General features: G+C 42.2%; 1 protein-coding gene across 1 annotated transcript in view; it reads right to left on the bottom strand.

Moving 5' to 3' along the window:
* Positions 1 to 3,783: 3,783 nt before the first annotated feature.
* Positions 3,784 to 18,582, bottom strand: part of NOP58 (NOP58 ribonucleoprotein) — a 43,871-nt gene continuing 29,072 nt past the window's right edge. Inside the window, exons 12-15 of the mRNA XM_019553815.1 lie at positions 17,955 to 18,016; positions 13,520 to 13,653; positions 6,294 to 6,415; positions 3,784 to 4,243 (exon numbers count right to left, since the gene is read on the bottom strand). Coding sequence (XP_019409360.1) covers positions 4,190 to 4,243; positions 6,294 to 6,415; positions 13,520 to 13,653; positions 17,955 to 18,016 — 372 coding nt within the window. The 3' untranslated portion in view covers positions 3,784 to 4,189. The remainder of the gene's footprint in view (positions 4,244 to 6,293; positions 6,416 to 13,519; positions 13,654 to 17,954; positions 18,017 to 18,582) is intronic.

The raw sequence follows: 18,582 nt of genomic DNA, 5'->3' as shown, positions 1-18,582 counted from the left end.
GCTCCCCCTGCACCAACAGTAAGACATGCTAGAATCTGATGCATGATTCCACAATCATGCCTCCTGTGATTGACTGCATCACACATCAGATCCCATCATGCCTCAATGGGGGGGGAGGGGGGGCTCATTCTGACACCTAAATAGGCAATTACCCATACCTAAAATATATATATATTGCCTATTTATTTCCTGTTTCATTTCCCATGTCAATGCTAGAGTAACAAATCCATCAGGAAGGAGCAGGCCTTACATTTGTCAGATTTGTGGTGCTGATTCTAAACCAGTGATTTTCAACCAGGGTGCTGCAGCACCCAGAGGTGCCTTGAGATCTTAGCAAGGGTGATAAAGGATGCTATGCAACATTAGCACTGTTACATGTGCAGACATGGGTCACAAGATAAACCCAGGATTTCAAATGGGAATTCATAGAGTTAAAAGCATCCTGACCTGTTGCAGTCTTCCCAAGTTCTTTATAGCAAAATAATTGCTCTATTATTCTTCCATAGACAAAAAAACAAGTGAAAATTAAGAGCTGGAATTTTCCAAAGGATATCTAAAGTCTTTTGATCAACTGAAGAAAGATGCAAGTCATTTTGGGTGCTTTAGTTATTTGAGGAAATTAATAGCAGATATGCAAAAAAAGGCATTTCCAGCAGGTAGAGACAATATATTTTCCATGTTGGCTAGATAGATAAAGGATTGTCATGTGAAGAAGTTGGCCACCAAAATTTGAATAAATTGAGTTTTAAAGGGTTTGCCTCAACTTATTTTAAATCCTAGGACAGGGCCATATATGGACAAGAGAAGCTAGCAAATCTCCCCTAAGTCATAAGATTTCATTTGGTTGCAAGGCAACAGCATGTTCGGGTACAGAAATCAGCTGGTCTAACCTAAATCAGAGTTAACTTTCAAGGTTGCTTGCAATCGCATTGAAAACTGCTCTCCTCTCTGGGGTGGCTGATGCTTTTGGGTCAGTAACTTTTACTCATACAATTTCTTGTTGTGATGATACCCTTAGATGAGAAGCAGCAGGTCACTCACAACACTTTCAAAAGTAAATAATTTAACGTGGTCCTTCATCCAACATAGAATAGTCTGCATAGCAATTATGATTGAATAGGCTAGTGGGATCCATGCAAATTGTTATCAATTTAGACAGGTAGAGATGCAGATTCTGTACTGAGGTGTACCTAATCCATGTTGTTAGTTTAGTTTCTTTTTACTTTATACACATAGACAAGCTGAGTGGCCCATTTTCTTACAAGAGAAGTGGCTCAAATCCCTTCCCAGAGACTATATAATTTTGTTTAATTATCTATAATATGGGCCCTCTATATAATGTGATTACCCTGCTGCATAATTCCTCTTAAAATTCCTGCAGAATTAAAGCTTGAGGATTTGATCTTTCACTGTAAAAAAACTGTACGGTTCAGTTCTTCACTGCCTTGCACCTTGAATAGTTACCAACACCCCTATGAATGCTATACACACAGTATTACCAAACTACAGAAATAAACCATTCTACCAGGTGCTAGACTGTGTCAATTCAAGTCTTCAGTCCCCCACACTTCTGCAATTATAAATACAATCTTAAAAAACAAACCTTCAGGAAACAGGTCAGTTATCTGTCTGTACTGATGAACACTATTCAGGTATGCCAGCTCTGGAATATAATGATTATAGGTTTGGCATCACTATTAGTTTTCACTGACCATTACAGAAGACCTATCAAGCTAATGTACTTATCCAAATATAAAAAAAAATTAAACAGAATCCTGTTTTATATGGTTACATAAAAACCTGCAGCATTTTTTAAGATTTAGGGCACTGGTTCTCAACCTTTTTAGATGCAAGGCATCCCCTGCATACCTTTTGTGAAGTGAATGACACATCATTTAAAAAACTGATTTACTAGTGTTTATCCTTGCAAAGGAGCCTGGGTGATGCAGGCAGGGGAAAGGCCAGAAAGGGAAGCTTGTATCTGTGCTTCTTCCCTAAAACCTGCTCATTTCTTGTGGTTATATCCTCACATCTCAGGGCACCCTTCAAAGAATCTGGAGGCACCCTGGTTGAAACATGGCTTCAGGGACAGATTAAGGTAAATTCTATTTAATTTGATTTACTGTCCTAGCAGGAAGGCAGAGCCAAACAATTCCAAGATTTTCTGCATGACTTGGCAGTAATGTGTTGTCTTGGATGGTGAAGCCTGGCTTGGAACAGTTCACTGAAATATATTAAATAAAAGAGAACAGATAAATCACATTTTTTCTTATTATAAAAGTAATAAGATTTAAGGAAAACAAAACAAAACAAAAATGTAGCAGCGTAGGATAATCTTTGTAAAAATCCTGATCTTTAGACTTTTATTTAGCCACTGAGATGTTCATAGCATTTTTCTGATTCAGATGAATTATCTAGGACAGTTCCTGAGCAGCACATACATAATTTATCTCAGACTTTTGGGGAAGTGATTACATTAATAGTGAAGAGGATATTGAAATCTCATGCCTGTAACGATTTGTATTTGAAAAGACATTTTTAATAAAAAGAGACTAAGGGCATCATAACCAAGATTTTTATCTTGTCATGGATAATTGTACCTGTCTGCTGATTCAGGTTTACTATACAATTTTACTAGGCCAGCAAGAGAACAAATGGCCTGTAAATTCTCAGTATTTGTATTGGCCTAGAGTTCCATTTGCATTGAGGTCTTGACAGTGAAAAAACAGTATGGGCTACTGCAGCTTTACAACACACCCACCAATCCTGATCTACAAAGGAAAAGCAGCAAGTGTCACACAGGAATATGGCCAAAAATAGGAATGTGATATACTGAATCAGAGCATGTCTTGAGCAGCTCTGTCTAGTAGGGACTCCATAGCTCTTCCCCTAGTGGAACCTTAAAAGGTGACTATGGCATTCTCCAGACTGTGAGGGGGAAGGGAAAGGAATACATTTTACCTCTTCTATACCAACATGGTGAACTACAGCAATTGTTTAAGATTTTCATTATAGAGAGTCAACATATCTGTTTACATTGAACCAATTAAAATACATGAATGTAGTTAAATGGGAGAAGCTGGACAGTAAGTTATCCAACACAGAAAATCATCATTATAAAAACCTACAGCTATCATAAGTTAAAGATAACAAATGTTTTCCAAGCCAGACAGAGCACCTGTCATTTTGGTTAAGAAGAATATAAAATGGCTGATAGAAATAAGAAAAAAGAATGCATCAGGTTATAAGCAAAGGTAATCTGTACTACATGGTAGGAAAAAAGATTACGTCTACTTATCCATTGTAAACTCTGTATTTCAAGGTCTACTATTAGTTTTCTGAAATCTCATGCAAATATATCTACTACCCAGGAACAATTACATTTAATAGTAGAAATAACTCAAGTAATAATTCTATAATAGGAAAAAGCTTTCCTTTTTAGCTTATTCATTAGGCTGTTGATGAAATGATCCTTTGTATTTAAGTGGCAAAAAACTGAGTTACTCTAAGGCTTGGTCATGACAACAGTGACAATCTGGAAGATAACTCCTGTTACTTCAAAACACATGCATCTCAATCTTGTCAGTCATTCTGTAATCATCACTTCCAAATGCCAAAGGTTTACCATGACCATTGCACTGTACATTCATTCTATACATGCATTTTCCCAAAATTATTATACACAACTATTTACAATGTTAGAGCAGGAGGAGCAGTATGACAAGTTTTGAACCCATCTTTATAGACAATCACTATAAGAACATTTAAGCTTAAAAAAGGTTAAGAATACCAGATTTTTTTTTCTTTTACTGGTTATAAACCGAACACATTCAATTAATGTAGAAATGTTACAGAAATGAGTTATGTGCCAACAAACTGGAACAAGGTAAAACAAAACTTGGCTCAAAAGTCTATACAAAAGGCAAGTTTTTTTTATTATCACAAAAAATGACTGTGTGTAAAGGATATATTGTGACCTCATCAATTAGAGGAATTATAAAAGGTTAGTGGCCTTCCTAGGAGCAGAGACAACTGACATACTCTGTTCTAGGAAGACACAGGAGATGGTTGTCAAATTCATCTTCCACTCGCCCTCCCTCAGTATAGGAGGGTTTTGAAGAAGAATGCAAGGGAAACTGTTCCAGAGAATAGTATGAGAAGCAGAGACCAAAAGGGTTCAATTTCCCTCTTAGTCGTCTTGCTCTTTGATTTTCTTCTTCTTCTTCTTCTTCTTCTCTGAACTCTGAAAATTAAAACAGAAATATTGATATGAGCAAACAATAATACAACAGATAACACAGCACAGCAGTGTGCACAAGCAGGAAGAAGGCTCATGTTTGAAGGGGCTTAGTAGGCATTAACAGTCATTAGGGACACACGCCACATTCATTTCCTTCCTTAAGACTCCAAAAAGAGTGCTCACAAAACAGGGTTCCTGTAAATGCAAAACAGGGCAAGATGAAGCCTGGAAGTATAGAACCAACTCAGGGCATTTAACGCTTGCAAAACAAGACACTCTCCTCTTAAATCCACATGGAAATAAATTGCCAGCTGTAACATCAATCTGCCATTTAGGTTTTGCCACATATTTCAGCATCTGACAGAACCAGAACTGGTTTGTAACTCAGGCTACACCCACAGCAACATTCTGACAGGTACCATTTACAATTCTAGCCTACACTGTGCATTACATGTATTTACATTTAGGTGGCTGTATCATCAACATTCTCAAGCTATCTGATCCACAAAACACACAATTATTTAAAAAAAGTCATCTTTTCTCCAGCTGCTGTTCCTCCATTCACTGAAGTACTAGAGAGCCGTGGGATTTAGGCCACGGAAAGAAAGGTAAAGAACGCTGGGATTCAGGGTTCCATTGGGGGCTGCAGTGGAGCTGGAGTTGCAGCCCCAGTGATGTTTCTCTTGGCTCTGCCCCTGCTTGACACTGGGATTCAAGAGAGTGCTGCGAAAATGGTTATGGATGCTCAGCCAGGACTGCAAAATGGAGGCAACCTCCATGATTTAGGTAGGTCCCTATTTATAGTTCTCAAAAATGTCTTATCCCCCATGGTGGGAGAAACTGCTAGCACAGGGGTAGGCAACCACCAGCATGCATGCCATAGCACGGCACACAAAGGCATTTTGCTTAGCATGTGTGCATCAGGGTGAACAGTGGAGGGACCTGCAAGGGGCCTGATCCTTGTTGTGGCAGTGCAACCCCAGCCCCACTGGTGATGCATAGGGGTGCACCCAGGTGCATGTGCACCCCCCTGAGCATGGTGACACTGCCAACAGTGCCTGCGGGCTGTCGCTGCTTGCCACCCCCTGCTCCCTCACTACTGACACCACCTGTTGGGGGTGGGGGGGGTGTCTGTGATTGCCACTGGCTGACTCTGCTGACAGCATCTGTAGGTGGTCGCCAACGCTAGTCAGTGCTCGCCACCCCCAACAGTGCTGTGGCCGCCTGAGGGAGCTTACTGTGCCCCCCCAGCCTCCAGGGGCACTCGGCATTCATGCCTAGCCCCTTCCATGACACGAGGTACGTGCGCACTCACCACCAGCAACAAGTGCACTTCAGGGCAGACAGTGGGCAAGGGGTCAGAGCTGTGCTGCCACAACAAGGATTTGGCCCCTCCCAGCTCCCCCCACTGTCCGCTCCTGGCATGCCAACATCTTACAAGTTGAAGATGTGGATGTTTTTGGCACTCTGCCCAAAAATGCTGCCGACCCCTGTACTAGCAGTTCACAACTGTAGCTAGAATGGCTGCCTGAAACAGATGGAAGGAAAATCCCCTTTTAAAGAACATCATCCACTTAGTATTTCAAAATTCTGCAGCTAAATCCCTTCAGTGGCTTTACACATCTACCATTTAGGAGACTAAAGGATTCACAGCACCATGTACTTGCACTCCAGCTTGAGGGGTGCAGGAATCCCGACTAATTTAGAGATGCCTCATTTGTTCTGGAGGACGCCCTGCCCAGTCATCTCAAAGAAAGGTGACCATTACACCAGGCTTAGAAGGTGGAGTTATAAATCTGGGAATGGGATTTCATTGTATGGAAGAAGAGGAAGAGATGTACTTGGAGACAATCTTGAATTTCCTAGATTCTATTTTCTAACTTGAGCCTTCTAGTATGCTACAAGACCGAACATTACAAAATTTAACTAACAAAGGAACAAACAAACAGTTCTCTCCACAGAGCTATGGGTATTCCCCCTCTTCCCCATGTTTTTGGAAGAATATCTTCCTGAAGTGTACCACAGTAAGCATTTAGAGTAATTCCCATCTCACCTCAACTTCTGTACTAGTACATGGCTCCTCAGCCAAAGTGGCCTCTTCCTCAGCTCTATGTTTTTTCTCTTTTTTCTTTTTCTTCTTTTTCACAACTTCGCCTTCTTCTGCATTTGCCTGTTCTGTACCTGGGAAAAAAGGAAAAGGAGATGCTATCAGTGCTCATGAAAATTTACAGCAGAAGGACAGCTTGCATTCTCTGCTTAAGGCTCAAACATCCCAAACAGATCCACATGCCTTTACCACTTATCAAAGTACTTCAACTTGTTTTTGCATTATCCTAGGGGCACAGTCCTTAACAGGAGAGGTCTTCCCCAGCATTAGGAGTTTAAGAATATTTTGACCACAGCTATAAATCAGCTGAAGGACACCAGAATCCAAACAGAAATTCACTGAGTCAGTAGCAGATTTCAACTGAGTCCAGCATCAAGATATAAGAAATATACCAATGCCTACACATTAAAGACAAACAGGAATACTTTAGTAACAGGTGGACTTACACAGACTGAAGTATTTGCAACTAACATTTCAACATTTTGCTAATGTGCAAGACTGAGCAAACCTAGAGCTACTTCCCCTGTTCAGACAGAATAAAGACAGGGACATATATTGGATATATGGTGAAAATTCTATTTACTAAAAATGACTTACAGTATGCTGGTTAGGTCAGGTACACTCTTACCTCTCTAATATAACCTTTCACAGTTCATGACACCAGACTCTGGAATAGACTCCGTGTGTGTGTGTGTGCGCGTGCGTGTGCAAGCACCTACCCTGAAGATCTTCAAAAGGAGACTGCTGGGTTATTTGATCCCAGCAGTCTTTCCTGCCCAGAGCAGGGGGCTGGACCTGATGATCTCACAAGGTCCATTCCAGCCCTAAACTTCTGTGAACCTTATTTTTCAGACCCATCTTCCAACAGTTATCTTATCAGAATACATGGGCAAGTACAGTATAAGTTACTACTAGTGACAACAGAACTTCAGGAACCTGCAGATAAGCAGAAATTATTGCTGATCTGACACCTTATGTGGCATTTGTGCTCCAATTGGCACCTTACCAAATCATATCTGCTTAACTAAATCAGACTTGAATACTGGGTTCCATAGTGTTACGCCTTGCTATGCATAAGTTCAGGATGCATCAATCAATTCTTCATCATCCACAGAACTGGCATGCTGACACCAGCAGCATCTGTGATGCTGTACAGATGCTACCAGATATGCAACTTGAGGAAGCAACACTTCTTACAACACTCCCCAAAAAGCAAAAAGAGAATCTATTCTGAAAGCATAGGAGAGCTAACACATTAACACCAGCAAAAGATAAAAGAAAAGCTTCACACACAAAAAACCAAAGTGATACTACATGACCTTCCTATTAGCTCTGCTGCAATTTCACACATTTAGATCCTCAAAGTAACAAACAAGACACAGAACTCAAAAGACTGCATCAATATCTACTTCAAGTCCAATCTTAAGACAAAAATAGCATGGGTAAATAAAATTTCTGCCTTTGTCTACAACAGAATACAGCTAATATCTGCACTTTTCCAACATAAAAAACGTTTAAAGCCACATTAGTTTTAGAGGGTTCCAGGTTAAGGAATTAGTATGTACAATATATTATTATATTGCGTGTCAGTCGTGTAAGTTCAGCATGCAAATACACTGCTTCTAATACATGCAAAGACATAATTATAGGATCACTTGTGACGGTTCATAACATGTACAAAGAAAAACCTGAAACAAATGGCATGTGTACAATTATTCAGGTATACATTGGGGGCGTAAATTATTTTCTGAGTCACCATTGCTGTACTGCAAGTTTTCATTCATCTGGACTACTAAGTGAAAGAGCATATTTTCAGACAGTGCTGGGTGTTACCTTGGAAAATGAGCCTGTACTATTACTGTGTGCATCATCAGCCTGACATACTAGGCAAAGGGAACCTGTCTCGCAGATTACTATGGGAGCTAATGTATTCAGCACTCGTGAGCCGTGTCAAGTTGCTGGCAGAAGGCTGCCTTCATAAAGGTTTAAACTGCTTGTTTCCCGCAGAGCTCATCACAGGATTTCAAATGTTTGTACCAGGACAGAGTAAAGATAAAGGCTCCTAGGACTCTGTTCTTTCCCCCCAGTCCAGCACTTAAGTCATTCAGCTCAGTGGGGTTTCTTTGCAATACACAGTAGTTGACAAGAACGCCAAGCACCTTTCCCATCAGGCACTGAAACTCAACAGCACTGTGATAACTGAGCTTGACTACTGTCCTTACACTGTGCTGGGACTGTACCCCAAATTCTATTCATGCACGTCCACTGTTCAGTCTTTTAATAATATCCATTTACATACCAAGCTTTTGTATATAGATCATTTCATTTCTTCCAGCATGCATATGACAGGTTGAATGGTATATGGCTAAGTACACAACACCATGATATACAACCCTGTCATTTAAAGCTGCATACCCTGCAGGGTTCACCCCATTAATTTCTTTAGGATGACAGTTCTGTCTTAAAAGTCCTGTCTTGCAAGGAGAAGTCATACCAGTGTACTATATGAGCTTTAATGAAAGCAAAATGCTTTACTGGAAGTGCTGGCTAGCGCTAGTGCTAGCAACAGCTTCAATTATTCTGTCTAACCATGTAAGCTTCTATGGATTCATACCATTTCCCCCCCCACTGGTTTAAAACAGGCTGGTGTTAAAGGGACAAATTAGAATTTAGTTCAGGTATTACCCCTGCCTCTGAATATCCCTGCCATCCTTGGGGAATTTAAGAGCCTTTTAAAAAAGGCTCTTCCCAGTGTGGGTTATTAAGAGACAAGGATTCAAGTTGGTATCTGTATATTGCTGGAAGACAAGAGAAAAAGAATTAGACTATTGCATTTAAAAAAATAAAAAGACTTGAAAGCTTAGATAAACCTAAATGAGCTTCCTGAATGTGCTCCAGTTTTGTATACTTTACAACACACAACTATTTGCCAAAATTGTGAAACTGTTCTCTACTGGAAGAGAGTGATGTCAAAGTCTGTCTAGCACATGCCAGAGAACACCAAAATTACATTTTAGTGGATGGTCAGACTGTAAAGTGGAGAGAATTTACAGTGGATATCTAGTTGAACAGACTGTTGAAAGGAGTAGGATGTACACTGAGAAAGCAAGTATACACGTACTTTTCAAAGCAAAAATCTATTCTGTAATTCCACACACAGAGAAGACAGTGGTTCTTAGTTCCTAATAGTTCAACAGTGACTTGGAAGTGTACATTGTAAGAAACATCTGCAAGGCAATACATTTTTGGAGGAAGTCTTGGGGAAGAGATATAAGGATGTATAAGACAGGTTTTTATATTATAGCATTATTTCCATAATCTGCCTTTATATGGAAATAAGACTATAAATCAGGAGAGTTGATTTGACACTGGCAATACATTCAGAAGGGTCTTAGAAACAGCAGTGAGCAGCAGAAGACTCATGTACTTCAAAAGCAAAATCAGAGTTAAAATAAAGAACATTCTTGTGAATCCTTATTCTATCACAGGGGTCAGCATCAGCTCCCTACTGGCATGCGCATCTGTGCCTCAGTGCGGGTGGGGGGGAGGGCCTGAGGTAGCACAGCCCTAGTCTCTCCCCCGCTCCTGGCACCGAGGTGATGGCAGGGTTCCAGAGCCTGACAGCTGTTTGTAGCCAGCCCAGGCTCTGGGCAGCTGCAGCAAGCAGGGGGCAGGCTGTAAACAGCTGGTACAGAGCTGATGCCAGAGCCCTGCACAGCCGTTTGGAGACTCCTGGCTGCAGCCAGCCCCAGCTCTGGGTAGCTGCTGCTAGCTGGGGCCTGGGCTGGGGGACAGGGGCTTTGGCTGGAGGGGCAAGGGGCAGCAGGACATCCTGCCGTGTACCCCTTGCCCTCATTTTGTTTTTCTCGCACGCTGGCACTTTGGCACCTTCCAAAGTAGGCACTGTGGTGTTTTTTGACACTCTGGCCAAAAAACGTTGCCTACCCCTGTTCTATCATCTTGTTGTCCAGTATCAGAACAGAAGTTGTAACCCAGACCAGGACCTACCAGGACCTTAAAGTTTATCTGTCCAGAGTGGCAAGACGGTGGCTCCAGTCCTTGCCACTGCACCAGAACAAAAAGGGCCATAAAATCAGAAAGCCCAAAACAGAGAGAAAGACCGCCTCAGCATAAAACTATCTTGGAGTGGTGCAGAACCAGTATAATTGCTCTGATATTACACCTCTGCCACTGCTGGAGTTGGGAGTATGAGGGATACAGAGAAGCAACTCTGTGCTCTGGCAACACTTACCTGGGGCGAGCACTGCAGTTGCTAACTTAACTTGAAGCAGCTCACAGCTAACCCTACCTCAAACGCATGCAAAAGTAAGTGGGGTTAAAGAGATCTCTTTCCCCTTTTGAGTTACTGTGTTCTCCTTTGCCACAGAGAGGATTAAAACATTTATTTTGAGGCTTTATATGCACATGTGCACAGCTGCATGCATGCACACCTGGGGAAAATGAGACAACTTTTTAGTGGCACCCTGTGACAGGGAGCCTGGGGCTCTTGTCACTTTAAGAGGAGAGAAAGCTGTAGTTAGGACCCATGGCAGCTGAACAGAGTCTAGCTGCAAGAGGGTAGGCAGCCAGGAATGCCAGGAGCTGCATTAAGGGGAGGGAAACACCTGCAGCCAGTCAAGAGACCATTGCCTAGAACAGGCTGACTGCAGCTGGGAGACCACCCAACTGTTAAATGAACTGGCCACCAGCAAACACATAGGTGGCAAGCTGCAGGCAGACCTGCCTTGAGAGGGCAAACTTCCTTGGGTAGAGGAAGCAGAGTAACAAATTGTACCCAGACAGACAGGTAGCGCCCAGAAGCAAGGGACTGCTGGCTATTGAGCTAAGCCCTCGCTGAGAAAGCAGGCAGGTCAGACACAAGAAAGGAATGCACCTTTTGGGAGCTGCAGAGTCGCATGACTGGTCAGGGCAGGGCTCAGCAGCAGCATAAAGCCAGTGCTTGAGAACAGGCAAACAGTCTGGCCCTCCAAGCTACTATGTATGGAAGAAGCTGTGGACCAGGAAGTCTGCAAGGGAGTGCATGGCTGGCCACTTTGCTGCTTTGGAACCATCAGTAATGCTCTGAGGACTTGCAGGGAGGGGAAGCTGCCCAGAGTAAGGGAAGCTTTGTTCATATAGCCAGCAAGCTAGGGGTTATGCTAAGAGTCAGTGAGGGGGGCTGTTCTGGGTTACAGCCAGAGGGCTTTTAGTTTAGTTACAGCTGGAAGGCTTGCCTTTTGAATACAGTTTAGATGTTGGTTTGGGTTTGAAACTATTGGGGAGGTAGAGATCCCCCAGCTGTGCCTGAGGGGCACATCACTACTTTTGCTGGCTGGGCTCACAACAGTCAAGAAAGGGACAAGGGCCCAGTGGCCATATAGGGTGAGAACTACGGTCAGGGACCTGTAGCCCAAAAGGCATCAAAACCAGGGATCAGGGACCTGCAGCTCAAGAAGAGCAAAACAAGTGCCCAACAGGGGTGAGAACTGCACTTCATCACTTGGGACCCGTAGCCCAAGAGGGGCAAACTCATAGCCCAGGAAGGAAGAGATTAGTTCAGAGGGGCAGAGACCAGGCACCCAACTGCTCAGGAGGGCAAATTCTGGGGCCAGGGGCTCAGAGCTAGAGAAAAGAGGTAGAGGCCCAAAGATCCCACCAACTGACAGGGCTGAAACCAAGAAGGCTGGACCTGAATCACTGGGCCAGGGCTGAAGGGTTGCAGCCAGAAAAAAGGTGGAGGCCTCTACAAGGGACAGAATGGTATTGAGTAAAACCTACAAGGCTTGGGCACAGCTGTAGGGGAGGCTGGAGGCCCCAAATAGCCATTAAGGCAACAGGTACTCTGAGGCATGTATGGGCCAGGAAAGCTGATCTAGTGAAGGGTTGAATTTGGGCTAGCAGGGTCCAGGAGAGGAGTTGCTAACTAAGGTAGGACAAGGGCATACAGTATGGTCACATCTTATATGGGGGTTAGGTTCTAGAATCAGCATGCAAGGCAAAAATCACATATGGTCAAAATTACCCTTGAAAATCAGCTGGCCTGCACCAAACTCCTGCCCGGCCAGCATGTACAGCTTCCCAGCAGGGCTGCTCCCAATGTAGCTGCTTGGCCCTGTGTACAGCCCTGCGGGGGGCAGCTGCATGCTAGGTCCCAGGAGCTGGCTGGGGGTAGAGGAGAATCAGGGGGCTTGCCCAGTGGTACAGTCCACTCCCTCCCCCAAGGCAGCCTCCCACAGTGCCCAGGGCAGCCTGCACCAAACTCCCACCCAGCCAGCATGCATAGCTTCCCAGTAGGGCTGCTGGCCCCATGGACAGCACTGCAGGGGGCAGCTGCAGGCTGAATCCAAACAACTAGCACTCCAGGGCATACACGTATGATGAAGTCGCATAAGTTAAATGAACGTATGAGACGACTCCATTGTACTCTAGGACTCTGTGGGAGCTTCTCTTTGAAAGAAATCAATGTTACATCAAGGTGTGGCAAGAAAGTGTAATGGGAGAGTATCTAGAGCTAGAACAGAGCAGTAGCCTTTGGGACACCAGGGGCATTATGGCTTTGGGACACTGGGGGCACCTTTATTATAGAAACTAATGGTTCCACAAAAATTAGAATCCAAGGTCTTTTACCTGGTAACTCACGACAGAATGAACTGGTAACTGTGTTTAGGTTTATCACTGTACAGTAGAACGTTTGTATTTGTTCATTTTAAAACACATGTCCAAGTGCAAAATCTCCTTATAACACTTCTGTAGGTCCTCTATTTTATTTGAAATGCTAATTTTCCTAATTTGGTCACAATTCCCTGGCCATTGGATAATATTTTTATCCATATTTGTAAAAAAACAAACAAACAAACACACCAAAAACAAACCTCCCACATTAAAATCTATAAAAAGTTGGCACACTGATGTAATTCTGTAACTTACAGTGAAGGCCAGAGTTTTAAATCCCCTCCACACAACAACAGCTCAATGTTACAAAGACAGTACAGTTTTGTATGAGCACACAAACTACAGTCCAATTTTAGACCCTATTTTGGTTTTTCTTTTTCTTAAATGTAATGTCTATAGACTTTGGAAAACAAATGCAAATACTGACAGGCCAAACGTCACCCTAAATCCCATCATAAAATGCATACAGCAAAGTGTGGAAGAGAGATGCAGACACCAACCTTTGAGTTCCAATTTGATTTTTTTTGCTTTTATTTTAACCTCTGTCTCCTCTTCTACCACCTCCTCAATTTTCCGCTTCTTTGCAACAGTAGGAAGCGTAGAGTCACCAGATGGGTCAAATGTTTTCACTTCACTGGAATGGAGAGAACAAAGCCAGTTGTTAAATTAAAAAGGAAGGAAGAAAGTGACAGCGTGACAGATGAGATCAAAGAGGTGATATGCTCACTTTCTACTGTCTATCAACATTATCTCACTGGAAAAGTCTCAATGAAAATGGCATAACTAAAAGAGTAAGAAGGACTAGTGGTAGCCAGATCTGTTTGCAGACAGGACAGCTACTGGGATTATATTCTACAGAAAACGACTTTCATTTACAAGGAAAGGCCCAGTTCAAATGAAAGTCATTTTTCCTTGCATTAGAAGGGTTAAAGCTTTTCAATTCTACTCTGATCAAAGAGTTCAAATGACCCATTCAGTTGATTTCTTAGTAGTTAAGGCCTCTCCCCTCTCATAGATTTCTATAGACAGAAGGGACTTGGAAGATCAGGTCCACTGCTTGGTAGTATGCACAAGCATTCCCAGAAATACAGAAAGGATGTCCTGTTGTTTAGACAAGGGAGAGATTTGCAAAGTACAATTAGATAAGCCATTCCAATCAGAGCCCAAAACTATCCTTCCAAATACTGCAGGTCCCCCTCTGACAGCCTTTGCTTAGTTCCAGCTTCTTTTAGAACTGTTCAAAATACAGCAATCCTCATTAGCATATGTCCACAACTCTCTACCCATCCCACTCCTGTTGTCAGACATCTTCTATCTTGCAACACCTTTTCCAACCCTTGGAACAGTCAAAGGGTTATCTTAACTAATGGCAGGTACTTGCTAAGGTGCCTTGTCTGCAGACAAATCAGTTAGCAGTAATTTCTACCGACTGACCTGTGGTTTAAACACAGAACCCAAGTTACATAAAAGGAGCTATGTTAAGAAAGCATAATGCTTACAAAAGTAAAACATTTCAAAGTAAGGAAACACTGGAATTAAGATACAGTCATAATTCAGGCTCCTCAGGCATACACATTACACATGCCACAGAAGTAAAAGACTATTTTTTCAACCTGTTCTGGAGACCAATAAAAGCTGCATACTGAGGAAGCTGTGGCCTCAATAACTGCAGAACACAGAATGCATGCAGCAAATATTACATGGGTTGCAGGTACTGAAAGGCAGTCTCATGATTAAGGCAGATGGGGTAGAATCCATTTCTCTAGTGCACCTTCATCACAGAGCACATGCTACTTAACTGAAACTTTTCCAAGGCAGTTATGAATTGCACAGCAATTACTGTCTGGCTGTCCATGCTGAAACCCTAAAGAAACATTTGCAGAAGTGCTGAGCACTCACAGCTGCAAATGAAGTCAATGGAAGCTGTGCTCTGGCAATCAAAGTGCTACAAAACAGCTTCATATCTGGAAAAAACTATGGCCCCAGGTATTTCAAACTAAACACCCAAAATTAATACTTCATGCCTTAATCTCTGTATCTCAATTTCATCACTGTAAAGTGGGAATAAACACTTTTCTCAAAAAGGAGTTGTGTAAGAGATTAAGTGCTTCACATATCTCGATTAAGACACTGGTATAAATTAAGGCAGTTCATAAGGAAAACTAACAACCATTTTCAGAGTGTGGTTTTAACACAACGAGCAGCAGAGTACATGTTTTTTCCTCCTCTGTTCAATTTGCTTATTAACTAATGACTCAATGCGTCTTAGGTCCTGCTAACATAACAGCATGGTCCTGTGATTAAGGACTACATGTAATGAACACACAAAGGGGACCAAATACAAGTGGCATAGGAAACCCTGATTCTGGCATTTCCCAACCTCTGAATGCTTGACTTGACAACCATAATTCCCTTGTAGCACTTCTACATCTACATTATCCTAGACTTTTAAAAATGAGAAAAGAAGTGTTATCAAATAGCACGATACTGACAAACCAGCAGGTCAGAGGGCTGGGTTCCCCAGTTGGATCTTCTAACCTTAGTGCCATTCCTTATCTCACCTCCATCCATCTTTTCAGAGTTCTCTCTCAATGACTCAAATACTTGGCATCTTCATCTCTCATGGGAAAGGGAAGACGTCCCTCATCTGTCACCACCCCCAGCCCTCCTCTGTGATGGTCTCAATTTGGCAAGATAAATGTTTCCTTTAGCTTTATCCCACCAGTTAAAATACTTTGGCTGAAATTCCACCCCCCCGCCCAAAAAAAAAAAAAATCCCACAGCAGACACCCCAGCATGCAGAATTTCAGCCAAAAAAGCAGAAGTGTGACAAAACAGTAAGCAACTGAAATCAGCGTCTTATGCTGGGAAGTGTCTGGCAATCTTGTTGTGGAGCATGTAGTGCTGCCTATTATGTATATCCAGTATATATTTTTTAAATATGTACACCACTTCTGCCTAATACAACCTATGCTTCACTTTGTGATAACAGGAAGAAAACGTATTAAAGTAACCCACTTGGTCATCAGTGCTATTTACAAATCAATGAGCTTTAACCTGCTATTACAGATGGTCAAATTTAACCCCTTGTAAGACTCCCTCTCTCCTTTAGAAGGGCATGTTTGGATGCTTCATCTGAAACCCATTTCAACTAAGTACATTAGGACTGATTTTAAGATTCACTGTATGCACATGGGTGCCACAAGAAACAATTATTGATCCACTCTCAAAAGAAACTGTACTCCTGCTGCTTATAGATAGCTTTGTGTAGTGGCAGTATTGTAGACCACAAGGCTTGACCGAGGCACGATTATTGCTAGTTGAACTTTCATATAGCAGAAATTCCTGTCATCCTAAATGAAGTATGAAAAGGGTATTTCTGAGCAGACTAGCAGTAGCCACCTTGCTCAGGAATTAGCTGAGCACAACTGGCAAGACAGGGACTCTGTCAGATTATAACAGATGCTCACATCCTGCTTCAACATCAGCTCAGTTGTGATAAGAACTATCACTTAACACTCCCAACACCCAGTATCAAAGATTCTTTCTGCCAAACCCAGATTACTGCAGGGCAGAAGCTGATTTGCAGTTTATGGGCCTTGAGTTCCTGCCATGAGAAATGCTGTTACTTTTCAGGAACATGGCCACCTCTGAAGAAAAAATTAAGGAACACTGTATTTCACAGTTTATTCACTCATGAGATATGCTTCTTACAAGTTTGAGATGGAGAGACTGAAGCACAGCTGGAAATTATTTTGAGCTCCTCCATCCTGTCTTGCAGTCCCTTGCCTAGTGTAGACAAGTTCTGCAAACATATCATGACAGAACTTTGAGAGACGCTTTTTCAGTAGGCTCTGGATATACCAGGATCATATGATAGGTATCTTCCCCCTTTAAAATCCACTGATGTTTCACCAGCTGCTACGGCTGCATTTTCAAAGGCTTCTCTATACTTCGAGTCCTACCATAAATCACAATATGAAAGCCATCACCGTCATTAGATATGCTACTGGTGGGGTTTTGGAGGGCAATGGGAGCCTTTTGCCCTGAGTTTTGTTTTTCTGAAGATCTGTAGCTTTAGCAGACAGGATTAGGGCAGCTGCTTGGTGACTGCACATGGATGTAGCATCATTAGTTAATTCCTAATGGAACTACTCATGCATTCATGCTTCTGCTACACATATGGCTAATGGCCACCTGCAACAGATGATCCAACAGAATAAAAAGGTAAAGTTTCACATTAGTTCTATTACTTTTCCTTAGCCCACATACAAAAATCTATCTAATGTAAACCCTCTTTTTCAATATCATTTCCTATATTTAGATGTTCAGCCTCCTGAGCTACAATTTGCCAACATCACCACAGATACCAGAAACTGAATGTTTAAACAGTATCATGTCCAGCTTCCCACCATTTACTGCCAAGGATACAGTAATGTTAATTGCAGAGTAACTCAAAAGAGAAGACAATGATAAGGGTTCTTTGGAAGTGGTGCCCTGAAAGTAGGTTTCATACAGTACTTTCAAAAGTGGCATGAAGTACAAAACCAAGCATTTTTAAAAGTTTAACTCATTCCAACTTCCATTAAATAAAAGAATAATGCATTACTTCCCAGAGCTACATGACTTTCAGAGCAAAGGCTGATAAACCTTAAGCGTGCTGTTTGTTCTCTGAGAATGTGAGCAACCTGCACATGAGAATATAAAGCAGTTACCATAACCCAGCTGTTTTATGATAATTACATTATATATACACACACAAAAATGTACATGCACACGCACACACACTAGATGTCACTTAACAATGGGAACAAAGTCAGTATTTGGAGGATGGAAAATGTTTCCTGGAACTGAAGTCTACTCAGCGAAAAACCTTAGTCTGTGTAATAAAAATAAAGATTTATACTAAGCCAAGCTGAGCAGAAAACTACTCACCTCTTGTGCTGATATCTGTCTGCCCTGGCCAAGGCCTTTCCTGTGCCACTTATTCTTCTTATCTGAGACAAAAATTTAGAAAAGAAAAACAAATTACTCATAATGAAAACAACTGAGAACACAAACTCCACAGCCCTTGAAAGGAATTAAAACTGGGAAGATAGGCATGCAATGCCTGGCAAGAAACTAGATGCTGTCAGCTACAAATAAAGCTTAACACCACTTACTTTTGGGACAAAGGTAAGAAAAAGCATATAATCTGGGTTTCAAAAAGCAGATACCAAGTGCACTTTGTTTCCACAGGGACTAGCAATAATCCAGGACATACTCCTGGAGTGCAGAGGCCTATTTTGCACTTTATTGGTGCCTTTATAGTAGAACTTCTGACCTCTAGTTGCTGTACCAATAAAGTTTAACATGGCCACCACCTTGGGGCAGCATGCAACGTTCCACCCAGAAGACAGTGATCTCTGCATGAGTACAATGCTTTGTACAGATATTTCATAGATTTCACAGACATTAGGGTTGGAAGAGACCTCAGAAGATCACTGAGTCCAGCCCCCCACCCAAAGGGCAGGAAGTCAGCTGGGGTCATAGGATCCCAGCAAGATAAGCATCCAATTTACTC

Source organism: Crocodylus porosus, unplaced genomic scaffold (genome assembly GCF_001723895.1).
Source record: "Crocodylus porosus isolate Cpor-Errol unplaced genomic scaffold, CroPor_comp1, whole genome shotgun sequence".
Taxonomy (NCBI): Eukaryota; Metazoa; Chordata; order Crocodylia; family Crocodylidae; genus Crocodylus; species Crocodylus porosus.
This window is presented reverse-complemented; position numbering and strand designations above follow the sequence as displayed.